The 14247-nt window shown below is 38.1% G+C and overlaps 4 protein-coding genes across 4 annotated transcripts; 2 read left to right on the plus strand and 2 right to left on the minus strand.

The window, feature by feature from the left end:
• Nucleotides 1-3242: 3242 nt before the first annotated feature.
• MONOS_3232 (uncharacterized protein) lies at nucleotides 3243-5661 on the plus strand (the record flags this gene model as incomplete). Its single annotated transcript, XM_067873218.1, has 5 exons — nucleotides 3243-3378; nucleotides 3482-3679; nucleotides 4033-4478; nucleotides 4630-4887; nucleotides 5398-5661. 5 exons carry the CDS (start codon nucleotides 3243-3245, stop codon nucleotides 5659-5661), a joined length of 1302 nt encoding a protein of 433 aa, XP_067723032.1.
• A 238-nt stretch (nucleotides 5662-5899) lies between these two features.
• On the minus strand, nucleotides 5900-6493 carry MONOS_3231 (uncharacterized protein; the record flags this gene model as incomplete). The annotated part of the gene is made up of 1 exon (XM_067873217.1): nucleotides 5900-6493. One exon carries the CDS (start codon nucleotides 6491-6493, stop codon nucleotides 5900-5902), a length of 594 nt encoding a protein of 197 aa, XP_067723033.1.
• Nucleotides 6494-9673: 3180 nt separating this feature from the next.
• MONOS_3230 (uncharacterized protein) lies at nucleotides 9674-9961 on the plus strand (the record flags this gene model as incomplete). Its single annotated transcript, XM_067873216.1, has 1 exon — nucleotides 9674-9961. One exon carries the CDS (start codon nucleotides 9674-9676, stop codon nucleotides 9959-9961), a length of 288 nt encoding a protein of 95 aa, XP_067723034.1.
• A 294-nt stretch (nucleotides 9962-10255) lies between these two features.
• On the minus strand, nucleotides 10256-10471 carry MONOS_3229 (uncharacterized protein; the record flags this gene model as incomplete). The annotated part of the gene is made up of 1 exon (XM_067873214.1): nucleotides 10256-10471. One exon carries the CDS (start codon nucleotides 10469-10471, stop codon nucleotides 10256-10258), a length of 216 nt encoding a protein of 71 aa, XP_067723035.1.
• Nucleotides 10472-14247: the final 3776 nt, after the last annotated feature.

Consider the following 14247-nt stretch of genomic DNA (forward strand, 5'->3'; position numbering starts at 1 on the left):
GGCGAGGAAGGAGAAAGGGGGACAAAGAGGGAGAAGAAAAGGGAGAAGACGATGGAGGGAGAGATGTGTTGAAGAATAAAATAAGCAAAAAGAGACCAAGATGTAGATGGAGAAGATGCATGCAGAGTTCTTCATGCTTCTGTATAAGATCCGAGACACGAGACTATTTCGAATCCGATGATGGAAACGCAGATGCAATAATGTTTCCAGTGTTTCAACTGAACAATTGAAGCGGAGGAGCAGCTTATCGGAAAAAGACGATGAAGATGGAATCTGATGTGATATGCTGGGGAGATCCATCGATTTCATCACAGAAACATTCTCATCATCATTTTGTGGGGCTTGTTGAAGCGATGCGAATGATGAAATGGAACCTTTTTTCTTTCTGAACTTTTAGCTGCCAATGCAGCCATAGCTGTAGCTGCGGATCTTTTTAGATGTATTCTAGTTGTCTGTGTTCCGTCTTCCATCATTTGATTCGGTGCTGGGGATGTGAGGCATCGTTACCACTTTCACACGATGCGCTTGAGCCAACCGGATGAATACAATGTGGCTGACTGGAAAGTGCTTCAGATGCAGTTTGATTTCAGAGCGATTTGATTAGGCAAAGAGTTAAAGCTCGATGAAACGGTCTGAAAGAAATTTTCGAAGGAATCGTAGGTGAAGTCGTACAGGTAAAATTGAGGTTGGACTGAAGCTGAGAGTGAAGGTTTTGAGAAATAGGACGTGGAGAATAAAAGATGTGTTGTAGGCATTGTTTCGGATGAAGTGTATGCTGGCATATCTGGTGGAGCTGTTAGGGCTGCAGATGAATTGAAATTAAGTGGAAGATGCGATATGATTTTGGCTGCCACTTGAGGACGGCAGCGCGCGATGCAATTCGCAAAGCGATAAATTGACAGATGAAGATGTTGAAAAAGCATACGTCTTGTCATGCTTCATCAACATCTTCTGCTTCTGCTTCTTCAGCACAACACAAACAGGTTCCGAGTGAGAAAGCCTTTAAGTGTGCATTTGAAGAGATAGATCATTCAATTTATCTATCCACATTTTCATCAGCTTTGCCATTTTCATCACATAAATCTTCTTTTTCTTATTCTTCCTCTTCTTCCAATCTTATCGATTCTGATTTTTGCTTATTCTTTGAGAAATAAATTGTATTTTTTTCTGCATTTCCTTCCGTTCCGTCAATTATCCTTTTTTCATCTTCCATTTCCTGTTTATTATCACCTTCATTTTCTTTCATAGTACTTATCGCTCTAAGCAAGCATTTCAATAATCTTGATACGTGTTGTCTTCTTTTAACATATTTCATTTCAAATGAAGGAAAAAGAGAATAAGAAGAGGAAGAATTAATAAAAGAAGAAGAAGAAGAAGCTCTTAGCGATGAAGCAACATTTCCTGTGTTCAACATGCAAGACGAGCGTCTGACAATCGACTGAATTTCTTCAAACAGCTTGTTCCCTCTGGGAACTATTCATTTGGAAAAATAATACACAGTATTCGTCTTCTCTTTTGGCTTTCTTCTTCGATTTCTTCTTTTTGTCAGGCATTTTTTTGTGGAAGATATTCAAAAAGAGCATTTGAAGTACCTTCAGAGCAGTTTGACCAAAAGATCACGTTAATTGAGATTGAAAGATATTTCATTCTGTGCAAAATTGAATCCTTCTGATGCGATGTGTCTTGCAGCTTGCAATTAGACAATTTCCAGTTTGTGTGAATTCTTTCGATCAACGAACACATTCAAAATTATTTCCTCTTTCATCATCTGCTGCTCGATCCATACAAGCATACTCTCCATCCATCTCTCACCTTTTCCTCCATGTGTGCCTCCTTTAGTGATGCTAGTGAAGCGGAGCAGCCAGTTGCGAATCGAGAGAAAGAGTTCAACAAGATAAAATTCCAGTGAGTGAATTATTTAAGGTTGCTGTGTAGATCTTATGGTAAATGAAAGTGTGCTGATCGACAGGCTCGAGCTCAATCATCATGTTGCTATGCATGAAACCGGATTGATGTGACCTTGTTCTTTAGCTTGTCAAATAAACAGATGAATGCTTCTGAATGGACATCTGCATTCGTGCTGGTTGCTGAGCGAGTAAAGGCTTTCTTACCCTTCACCATCTTCTCCACAGCTTGTAACAACTGTTGATTTTGATTTTGCATCAGTCTTTGTCTTTTGTTCTGATTCGTAACCATCTTCTGCGTAAGCTTTTGCTTTTTCTTCTTCTTTTTTGTTTGCTTGTTAATCAGTTTCTGTTATTACTCAATTTTTATTCTCTCCTTTTTGAGTGTAGAGCACTTTGAAGAAGAGGGGATTGTTGACAGGCTGAGGCATGGAGTTCAAAAGAGGTCACGAATGAGAAAAAAGGAAGAAGCTGGTAGATTAGAGAGAAGATGTCAGAGAAGAGGAAGAGGAAGGACAGATTTTGGATGATGAATTTTTGCATAGAGTACATGCTCATCCAAGGAGTGTGACGCTTGTTTTTGTTATTCGTTTGGAAGCAAGCGGGACAATCATATTATGATAAAAGTGATTGGAGAGAAGAAGGAGATGCGTGTAGAGTGGGAGGGGTTTGTAGGGAAGACAATTGTAAAGAGGATAATACAATAGGACGGTGAGATGTGTGTCACGTTTATTGGGGAGAGGCTGTTTTGGAGGAGAGAGTTGAAGAGAAGTGGGAGAAAAAGAGAGATGAGATTGTTTATTGAAGAGAGATGAGTGAAAAGTGAAAAGTCTGGTGCAGAATTTGCGTTTGACATTTGATGGGAAAATGTTTATTTTCAATTCGGACACAGAGAGAGAGACGATAGACGAGTTTGCTGCAATTGAAGATGCTGTGATTCATTAAAGTTTTCCGTTGATATTGAAATGAAAATGAAGTGTGTAATCTGCCGAGTCTACAACAAGGAATGGACGATTTGGTTGTTAACTCTGGCATATTCGATGATTGCCAAGAAGAGAATTAAATATCGGATCTGTCCAAGGAATCGTTCTGGGTATCAAATAGTTGCATCATCTGCATTCCGTAAGATGTTAAGTCTTCTTCGGGTTGATTTAGATGTTTTCTTTTCTATTTTTCTTCTTCTGCGCAATGATGGAACTGCTGGTTCTGTCGCCTACAGCGATTGCGCTGAATTTGCCGGAAGAAAGATAAGAAGAAGAAGACGTTGGAAAGGAAAAGGAGGCGAAGTGGATGAGTGGGCTGGCAGAGCAGCTGTAGGAGAAGGATAAGATCATCTGGATGAATCAGAGGAAGATTCCGGAGCTGAGCGAGAAGCACAACAAAGAGGTGAAAGAAGTGAAGCAGGTGAAGGAGAAGAAGTGCTGGGCTCAGCAAAGAGGAGTGGTGAGCGTGGATGGCAAGCGGAAACTTGTGGGTTGGGGTGTTACAATTTCCATATCTTCTTCATTAATTTATGCGTATGGCTGGCGGTTCCATCTTTGATTTCCTTAATTCTGTTGTTGGGGCTGTGTGAAAAGTGCATGTGCTGACGACAAGCAAGCAGAAGATGCTGTTCAAGGAGTCAATTGAGAAGCAGAAGTCAGAGATTGAGCAAAAGAAGCATGAGATAATCAAAATGAAGGCGTTGTATGAAGAGACAATGGAATATCTGGCTGGGCAGGTGAAGGTGCTGGAAGAGAAGACGGGGAGTGGAAAATTTGTTAGTGGAAGGGAAGGTGTGACAGAGGAGAAATGGGTCAGTGCGAAGGATGGGTCGAGGATAAAAAGGAGGAGGAACAGAAACTGAGGCGGAGAACATTTGGAAGCGGAGGAGGGTGAAAATGAAGAAGAAAGAGATGCATGTACGCTGTGTGAGATTCTGGTGTTGCCGTGAAAAGAACCGAAGAGAAAGGACGAAGATTGGATGTCAACAGAAGTACCAATAGAAGTAAATAAAAAGGAAGGGAAGACGAGTGTTGTGCAGCGGCTGCATACGCTTCTTAAGCAGAAGACTAACCGCAGAGACTGTGAAGAGTCGGAGTGGATTGTGAAGTTGTTGAGTGTAACGGGGTTGAGAAATCTGATACAGGTGGTGAATCATTACTGGAAGTACAGATGATGATGGAGCATCCGATAAAAACGGTCTCTGTTCCGATGGTGCATGTGGAATACGAAGCGATGCATGCGTTTCGGTTGCCACAAACGCGGAGGTCGTCAGTTCCGATGCAGATGCTGCTGATGCCGCTAAAGACAGGGCTGCGACAGAAGTTGGCGTGGACGCTGTCGATGATCCAGGGAATATTTAGAGACAAGATAGCGGCAGACCTGGGCAATGGCAGCGCTGGGTGGGAAGGTGTGGTGCTTCCAAGGCAGGTCCATGTGGACTTTATTCATATACGACTGGGGGAGAAATTCTCGGAGAAATTGAAGAAAGAGGTAGTGCAGTTGGCAAGGATGCATGGGGAAGAACTGTTCCGGAAGGACTTGCTGAGATGGAGCAGTTTGGGGAATTTGTGCAGAAGGAGTAAACTGGAGGTGAAATGCAGTTTTCCTAACAACTTGACGGTGCTTGAAGTTGTATCGAGAAAAAATTGAAGTGTCTTTTGGTTGCTTGAGGAGATACAGTCGGGGAAGAGATTTGCTGAAATATCTGTGTTTCCGGCGTTTTTACTGAACTTCAGGATAGAAGCAGCTTCTATATGTTTGTGACGAAGCTGATCTGCGAAATCCTCATCTGCGGTCTTTGAATAATGAGATTATGAAGACAGAAAGATGCACTGGACAACTTAAAGCAGGAGCTTTATGCAGTATCGAAGGTGACTGGGGAATGGATTGGGCTGAAGCTACCAGTGGAGATTATACAATCGATGGTGGAGAAGAAAGAATGGCGGTAGGCGTTGTTCCAGATGGTGCGGCTGCTGCGAGGGCTGTTGCGGCTGAAGCTGTGGAGGAACGACTCAAAAAAAAGCGATCTGCTTTGAGTTTCCTTTGGAGGATGGGCAGCGAGTGGTGCGGTTTCTGCAGACGGTGGCATGAGGAGGGAGTTAATAGCAAGGCCTTGCCATGTTCTTCATTGGCATTGACATCCTCCTTTTCGTATTCTTTTTCTAATTATTCTTCCTCTTCCTCCTACTCCTCTTTCTCTTTTTTCTCTTCTATTCTTCACTTATCGATTTTTATGTTTTCAATTTTTCTTCAAATTTTTATTATGTTTCATCAATTAAGGTCATTCTCCTTCCATCACTTGTTTCTTTTCACATTCATTTTCTTTCAAAGAATTTTTTGAAAGTGTCAAATATATAGTTAACATTGAGAATGTTTTGTCTTCTTTTTGCTTATTTCTGAGTAAATAACAGAAAATAAGAAGGTGAAGAAGGTGAAGAAGAATAAGACAAATATTGTTTTGAACAAATTGGAATGAAATGTTGTGAAATTGGAGTGTTAAATGAATCAGGAGAAGAAAGAGGAGAAGAAGAAGGAGAATAAGATGATAATGAAAAAGATAAGGAGGAAGAGGAAGATGAAAAGGAAGAAGAAGAAGAAGAAGAAGAAGAAGAAAAAGAAGGAGAAGAAGAAGAAGAAGGAGAAGGAGAAGGAGAAGAAGAAGAAGAAGAAGAAGAAGAAGAAGAAGAGAAAAGGAGTGGAGAGGGAAGAAGCAGATGTGATTGGAGAAGCGATGGGGTCAACAGAAGAGAGAGGAGAAGGAGAAGAAGGTTGAGAACGAGGAGAGAATGAAGAAGAATCAGAAGAGGAGGAGAGGAGAGAATAGCTGGTTGATAGGGATTGAGGAGAAGAAGAGAAAGAAGAGGAGGAGGAAGAAGAAGAAGATAATGGCGAAGAGGAAGAAGAAGAAGAAGAAGAAGAAGAAGAAGAAGATAATGGCGAAGAGGAAGAAGAATAAGAATAAGAAGAAGAAGAAGAAGAAGAAGAAGAAACACTTTAAGAACAGAAGCTCCTTACGAATTTCTCGAGCAGTTCTTGAATGAGGAGCTTCCAACTGAAACACTTCCCGAAGTCGAACTGTCAATCGAAATGATGCAACCTTCAGACAATTTCACTCCATCGGCATCAATTCCATTCAGCACAGCATTTCCACATTGCCCAATCTCAACAACATTTCTTGTTGATTCAACATGTTCCAGCTTCACATTTATCAATGATATTTCATCTCCACAAAACAGAAACAATGATTTCTTGAATGATAGCATTGTTATTGAGCAGTTGTCAACATGCACAATTCCATTTTCGATGCTCAGCAATGATGAATCGATAACAACAGCTTCAATGTTTTCTGATGCAAATGTCGAAGAAAAATCAACAAATGAAAGAGAAAGTTGGCCATTTGCTTCAAGAATAATTGAATTGCCTGAAGAGGATAATGACTGATCAAAGTTGAATTTCAATCTTTCAATCCGAACAATCCCTGTTGTTGTGATGATGCTTCCCTCGTCACTAACAATTGTTGAGTTCAGATGAACCAAAGCAGATGAAATAGATTCAAGGGAGCGCACAATAACATTCAACGCACTGCTTTCTCCATTGATGATCATTTCCCCTAATATCAACAGCTACGAATTGCGCGAAGGGATGATGTGTTGCACTCCAACATCTAATGACTCACAAGTAAAACGAAATTCTCCGCATTGCTTGCTGTCTTCCTAGTTTTTATCAGCAGAAGATACAAATAGCGTCTCACTCTGGTATTTCACATCATTCAGCTGAATATCCATTTCTTCTTCTAAAGAGTCTGTTTCGCAGTCCCATATTGTAGGATATTTCACAAAATGTGCTCTGAAATATGCAGCAAACTTTCTAAGCTTAAAAAAAGAAAGTTTATATTTTAATGAATAAATAATGCATTCATATAAAACCAAAACGAAAACTGTTTGACTTACTTGTTTTATATCTTTATCAAACTTGTGGGAGGATTCTTTGCATTTATTAAAATTCCAGGCGCATTCTGCGCAATGAAAAAATATAATCAAATAAAATATTGATTTATCAACGAATCTCAATTTGTTTATGAAAAGCAATCAAAACAAACTTTGAAGATTTCATGAGTCAACAATTATAAAATAGTCCAAGCTTGAAAAAACCTTTTCACATTGAAATACTGAAATTTTTATTTTGATCAAAATATTGGATACATAATATTTTGATCCAAAATGTTTATTATCGAAAAAAGTTAGTTGTGAATCGACAAACATTACTGTGAAAGTTTGAATTTTTCATTGAAATAATGGAAACGGAATGTTTTTTAATTAACTTCCATGGGTCAGATTTCTGATCTGTGGTGACTTTTCAAAAAAAATTACCCATATCTTAAGCAAAAAATCGTAAAACAATGTTATAAAAAAAGAATAGAATAAGAAAAGTTGAAATCGATAAATATTAAATGAAACCAATTAATTTTCAAGTGTTTCATCATCTGAATCGCTAACCTTCATCTTCAATAGCCTTTTTTCCTTCTAATGCGTCGATTTCTAAATCTTCCGAAAATTTTGAGATTTGTGTTTTCTTTTTTATTCCTTCTTTCAAATTTTAAGCGTCCTGGTTTTCGTCAGAAATTATCATCTCCAATTCCCTTCACAATCCATTCACCCTGGGCATTTTCCATACGAATTCGCTCTCCCAACTCCATAGCCACCTTGTACAATGATATATCCCGCTTTTATTCATTTTCATTCTTTTCCGCCTCCTGCCCTGAAAGAAGCACAAAAAACATCAACAAAGAAATGTTCGTATAAAGAAAAATAAAATAATGACCAAACTGCGCTTCAACTTCTTTTTGCCAAGCACACTAATTTCCATATCCATCATCATTCAAAAACTCAATTTCATCATTTCAGTCTCAGAATGGTGAAATTGCAGCAAGGAAAGAATCTCTAAAAAATACATCTTGCATCTCACTGGAGGATCTTTTCAACCTGTCCACATTGTGTTGCCTGTTAGGATATGTTTTTCTGTTTTTTGCATGATCATCTCCTTTAATAATATTCTCAAATACCAAAAGAAGTATTTGATGTCTATCTCATCAACACCTTGCACATGAGGGATATGGGGTAGAGAAGAGATGGAAGAATATTTTTTGTGGCAGGGGGCGAGAGTTGGGTATTTTATGGAATGTTAATCTTTCGAGAGGGGTTTTTGAAAGGAAGAAATTCTGAGACAAAAAGATGGGGAAGGAACAGGCGGAGATTTGTCGAGGAAAATGTAGAAAATATATAGGGAAGTTGCTGAGGATGATAAAGAAGGTGATTATTGTTGATTGGAGAAATAGATTTTGAAAAAAAGGAAAAGAGGGTGAAAGCCGATGAGAAGAGGGAAAATGAGAAATGTTGAAAGACTTGAAAGAAGGGTATTTTTTTGAGAGGAGAAGAATGTTTTATGGAAGAGGATGGGAAAGATGAAGAAAAGGAGGGGATTGATATTTTTTGAGAAGTTTGGAAGCCAAATTGAAAAGGAAAACAACAAAGAAAAAAACTGTAAGAATTTTTCATTTTCTATTTTTTGAGGGGAAAGGAAAGGAAATTGCAAAAAGAAAGTGAATTGACTTTGGAAAAATACAGCTTTATTGATTTCCGCAATCTATTCGTCATATATTTTGTGACTGAATTTTTCAAACAAATCAGAAGTTTATACATCAAGCGAGACGTTTTGACCAATCAACAACATCACGTAAAGCGTCCTCGTCATCTATTTCAGGAATGATAGTTAACCGATTAATTTCTCTGCTACCACGTCATTTCCTTCTTTTTCGTCTTCTTCTTCTTCTGTTAATCCCCTTTCATTCAATCAATCATCTTCCTCATTTCTCAGTTTGCAAATATAAAATTCGCCTTCTCACAATTCACTTGCTTGTTCAGCAACAAGCACGCCTGTTATGAATTTCATGGCCAAAAATTTACAAAATTTTCTTCAGTCAAATATTGCTTTTTCTTCTTCTTCTTCGTCGTCGTCTCATCTTCGTCTTTGTCTTCGTCTTCATCTTCGCGTTTTTCTTGACCTTCTTCACATTTTTTGCTATTAACCTCATCAGATGTTTTGTACACTTATATTTTTCATACAAATAGGCCAGAATCATTTTCTGTATATGGAAAGAATTGTAAGATAATCACTCAAAAGCTGCCAAAGATTCGAGGATATCCGATTTTATTGATAAGCTTGAAACTGCCTGATAAAAAAATTTTGTTTACAATTAACTGCTCCTTCGAAGTTTTCTAAACAGACACAATATATTGTCCAATCAATGAAATCATATGAAACCATATCAGCATCTTCTTCGAAAATATTTAAAGATAATAAATGGATTTCTCTGTAACGGCATGCATTCACATTCCTCCTCTTTTTCAATGATATTTCCTACAACTTCGTATTGGATCATTCCATTTTCCTTGGAATGAATATGAGCTGTTCAATCAGCAGCCAGATAATTCGCCCAAATAAATATTTCATTCAATTTTCCCACTCTCAACAGTATCATCATCGATATCAAAGCCTTCTGTTGGATTGCAGGATGCTCATCTGAACCTCTCTTCTCTTCTGCAGCACACATCCTGCTATGTTTTGGAGCTTCGAATAGAATTGATGCGCAAGCTGCGCTGAATGGAGTGAATGGGCATCGAATGAAAAATGGCAGTGGAAGAGGGAAGGAGCTTCAAGGCACATTACATTCGTCCCCTCGCTTTATCACATAGCCAAGAAACGAAGAAAGAGGAGAGTGGGTTCAAATGGAAAAGGCAAAGAAGGCGGATTTCAGAAGCAAATTGATCTCAGAGCAGAGGAAAGGGAGACAGCAGGAAGAGCCAAAGGCGAAGACGAAGAAGAAGGAGAAAGACGAGTTTTGCTCGTTGCAAATTGACGATTTCGACACAAAACTTGCACATGCAGCAACAGAAAGGAGGAGGAGGGACATGGGAAGAGAAGTAGGAGATGACGATGAAGATGAACAGCAGCAGACATTTTGCTTGTTCAACAGCGCCTCTCATCTGCCCAGCTGCACACTCAAAACATCATAGCCTCTTCAACATTTTAGACTCCTCCTTTTTCTCCCTTTCCACACACACAATTGTCTGCTCCTTCTGCTCTTGTTGGAACTCCGCTGAAGCCACTCACTCCTTCTTCTCCTGCCACATACTCATTTTCTCTCGCACAGAAATCTCTTGACATTCCTTACCCAAGCACTGCCTCTTTTTCGAACATTTCTTCTTCCTCTCCTTCCTCTCCTTTGAATTCCTCTTCCACATCACAGCCTTCTTCCCGCTTGCATTCTTCATCTGCCATACACACAAATGATTCACAACTTTCTTCCTCTAACAATATTTCAAATGCAGTTTCTCATTCTCCTCCTTCTCTTCTTCTTCCTTTGCTTTTCCTTCTTCTTCTGTCTTCTCCTCTGCTTTCTCCTCTGCTGTCTCCTCTTCTTCCTCTTCATCTTCTCCTTCTCCAACAATCTCCACTTCTTCCTCTTTTTCTTCATTATCTTCATTATCTTCATTATCTTCATTATCTTCATTATCTTCATTCATTTCTTTTTATTCCTCCTCCTCCTTATTCTCTTTTGCCTTTATTGCAACTCGAGTACTGACGGAGCAATCGCTGCTGGTGACAGAACCGCATCCGTCATCCTCAACCGCTCCTTCTCCATTGCCTTCTCCCTCTTCTTCTCCCTCTTCTTCTGACTCTTCTTCTGACTCTTCTTCTGGCTCTTCTTCTGGCTCTTCTTCTTTTTTCGCTCACCTCTTCAATAATACTGAACCAGCTGATTTTAATGTCAAGGAAAAAGTTCGCGTGCGGAAGTTTGTTGATTTCTGTGTGCCAGGTTGACGTTGATCATGAAACAGTTTTTTTTAAAGGAGTTGAAGGAGAAGGTGTTTGCGAGAAAGGTGAGGTGGAATATGTTGTGGTTGTGAAAAGTGAGACCGGCGATGAAGGCGTGGTTGAGGAAGAGGGAGATGGCTGAGAGGAGAAGAAAATTAAGAAAATGAATGATGCAAATTCGCAGAAAAAGCTTGACAAGTTCTTTTTACGTGCAAGAAGCGACAAAGCAATGTAATGAAAGATTAATTAGGTAAATATTGGAAATTAAAAATAACAACATGAGTTGTATTTTCAAAAGGGGGATTCAGATGAAGTGAAGCAGAAATAGAAGAAAGATGGGTGGTGGATGGAGAATAAGTTAAAGTATCATTTCATAAGAAGAATGAGTAAAGAAAAGAAGAGATTGACTCTATTGTGGTCATCTCTTGTTGCTTCCCCTCCATTTTTTTTCATTGTTATAATAAGTCGTTGAACGACTCAGCTGGAGCAGGAATTTGGCGATGATGTTCCAGATCAATAAATATGAAACACATTTTATAAAATTTTGAACTAACCAATTTTATTTATTTATTTCTATCTATATCATTTTATGTATATTATTTTGTTTTGCAAGTTATGAAATTTGTCATTTGCTTTTTTATAAGTTTGTTTCCTATTTTTGAAACTTTTTCAGAAACTTGATCGATATAATATGTATTATATTTTAAAAAAAGGTATGATTTTTTGTATTCATGAATAAAACAAACATAAAAAATTATTTTAAATGGTAAATATTCAAAAAAAAAATCATTTTAGGTTGAAAGATCAAAAAATACCACAATAGTTATTATTTTTTCGATTTTTGATCTTTTTTTATGATGTCAAAAAAAATCACCCACTTGAGAGTTGAATTCTTTTTGATTCATGCAGTGAATGTGTCAATACAAACACATGTAGATGCACTAGAGAAATAGGAAATACTATCTGACACGATGATGCTTGTGATCTCGGGTCTCCAAGAAGCAAGGCACTCAAGGATCCAAGCAGAATATGGATTTGCTGCAGCCAAAACTCTTCGAGTGGAAACAAAGGACCCAATTGTCTCAAGTTAAAAATTGTCCAAGATCAAACCATTTCTCGAGGCAAGGAGAGCTCGATTGCAACCATCGCAGCACCAACTCCACTATAGAAGAAGATTTCTTCGGCTTCCGGCCCGAAGCATCGGGCCTGCCCAGTTCCGTCCGAGAACATCAGCCAGACAACAGCGACAAACAGGGAAATGGTTCAGAAGCCAGAAGACATCCAAAATTTAATATGAGGCAGGACTCAGATGTTTGCACAGGAATTGAGGAGCATTGGAGTAAAGAATACAACAACGTTTAACGTTCGCCCAGTTAGGAAAGGGAAATCCGTGAAAGAAAAGTTAATGAAGGAGGAATATTTGCGAAGAGGCTTCATTGGCACCAGAAAGGAAGAAGAAGAGTGTGCCAAATGGATACAGGAGAGTTTGTCCAACAACATCATATGCGAAATCAAAGAAGGAGAGAAAAAATGTTTAAACACTCTGTTCATTAGAAAGAAAAAGACGAGAAATATCAACAGATCCTCGATTGTTGCCCCTTGAACAAAGAAATAAAGGACATTCGCTTCAAATCCGAGGAACACAAAACACTTGAGAAGCTCCTCCGCAAGGACTATTATGCGGTTTCAATAGACCTCTCACAAGCCTATTTCCTTGTCCCCGTACACAAAGATTTCACTCCCTTCCTTGCTTTCGGCTTCGGAGAGAGGACATCCGCATTCAAAGGTCTCCCATTCAGTCACAAAGATGCTCCACGAATATTAACAAAGCTGATGAGGAAGGTTGTGCAGCAGGTTCGGAAAAGATGGAGGGTCAGATGCATGAATTATTTCTACGATATAATCATTTTGCACGAGGACAAAGACGCCTTGCAGAAAGCAACAACAGAAATCGAAGACTGGTTCAACAATCTCGGACTTGTTGTAAACGAAGAGAAGAGCAGGTTGACTCCAAGAAAAACGTTCTCCTTCCTTGGTTGGACATGGAACACGCGTGTGATGAAGGTCGCATTGGAGACGAAGCGCAGGTTATCGTTGCAGAAGAAGATAAAACGGTGGATGAACTTTGTGTCGAAAAAAACATCGATCAATCCAAAAAAGTTAACATTATATGTTGGTATTATCAGCTTAACTCGATTCGTCTACGCAGACGCCTCTCTACACATGAACAGACTATACAAGGAACTCAACAATGCAGTCAGGGAAACCGGATGGACTGGTGCGATGAATCTGAATCTCTCAATCAGGAAACAGATTCAATATTGGTAAACGAGACTGAGAGAGAAGGAGGAAAGACCTTGGGCATATGTGTAAATTGTACCACTTTCAGTTTGCATTTTTTCAAAATTTGAATATTATAGCGTTAATCTACTCAATTTAACTAAGCGATTCAAGGAGGGAAATTTCGAAATTCGATTAAAAATTTTCTCTCTGAAATTCAAAAATTTCGACACCCATAATATTTTTATTTTGATCATATTTTATTGAAATTTCTTTTTCTTGCTTTACATAGTTCGAATGAATTAATCAATTCAATCGAACAAGATAAAATATAGTTTTTATTGTTTGTCTCGATGAATATTTACCTATATTACTTTTTTCGTTGCTTATTTTAATTGATTTGATTATTTAATTATTCGTAAGTATTCGCGCAATTAAGGTTTTCACATTCAAGATATAATATATATCAACTTATATGAAAGGAATTAACATGATTGGCTAGAAAAATATTTATAATAATAAGATTTTTATATGTATTTCATAATTATTGATTTATATTCTATTTTTGGTAATGTATTCGTTGGAACTGGGTGAATTTCTGTTTATGAAAGGATGAAGGAAAAGCTGGATTGGGGCAGATGTATTTGTTGAGTGAGGTAAAGGAGCAGTTGGCATTTGGAAAGGAGAGGAAAGAAGAGGGAGATGGAGAACATTGGGATGGTATGGAGCTTGTTGCAACAAGAGAGGGAAGATAAAGGAAGGAGAGCATTTGAATGATATTATGCAATGATTGGGATGTCGCGGGATGTCTTCGAAAATTCACAAAAAATACTTTATTTTTTGTGGATAACCTTCAAATGCTGTATTTTATTTTTTTAATAATCCACATTGTTATTTTCTTTTACATTCCATCTTCTTTTTCGTTCATTGCTGTTTGCGGTTTGTTATTGTTTAAACAATTTTTCATCACTGTTTTTAACAAAGCATTCACAACAAGCTCAATAATAACAATGCACACATGTTTTATTTTTTCTTTGGAAAGCTGCTGACGTAAGCCGATACAATTATTAAAGATGAAAGTGCGAATTAGTGAAAACTTGCACAAATAAAAAACAATCAATTCAATTATTCTAAATTTTTAAAGAATTTATAAAAAAAAGATAAAAAAATAGCAATGAATAAATTGGAATTTCAAATAATTTGG

The sequence above is a fragment of the Monocercomonoides exilis genome (assembly GCF_001643675.1).
Source record: "Monocercomonoides exilis strain PA203 chromosome Unknown scaffold39-1025343, whole genome shotgun sequence".
Classification (NCBI taxonomy): domain Eukaryota; phylum Preaxostyla; order Oxymonadida; family Polymastigidae; genus Monocercomonoides; species Monocercomonoides exilis.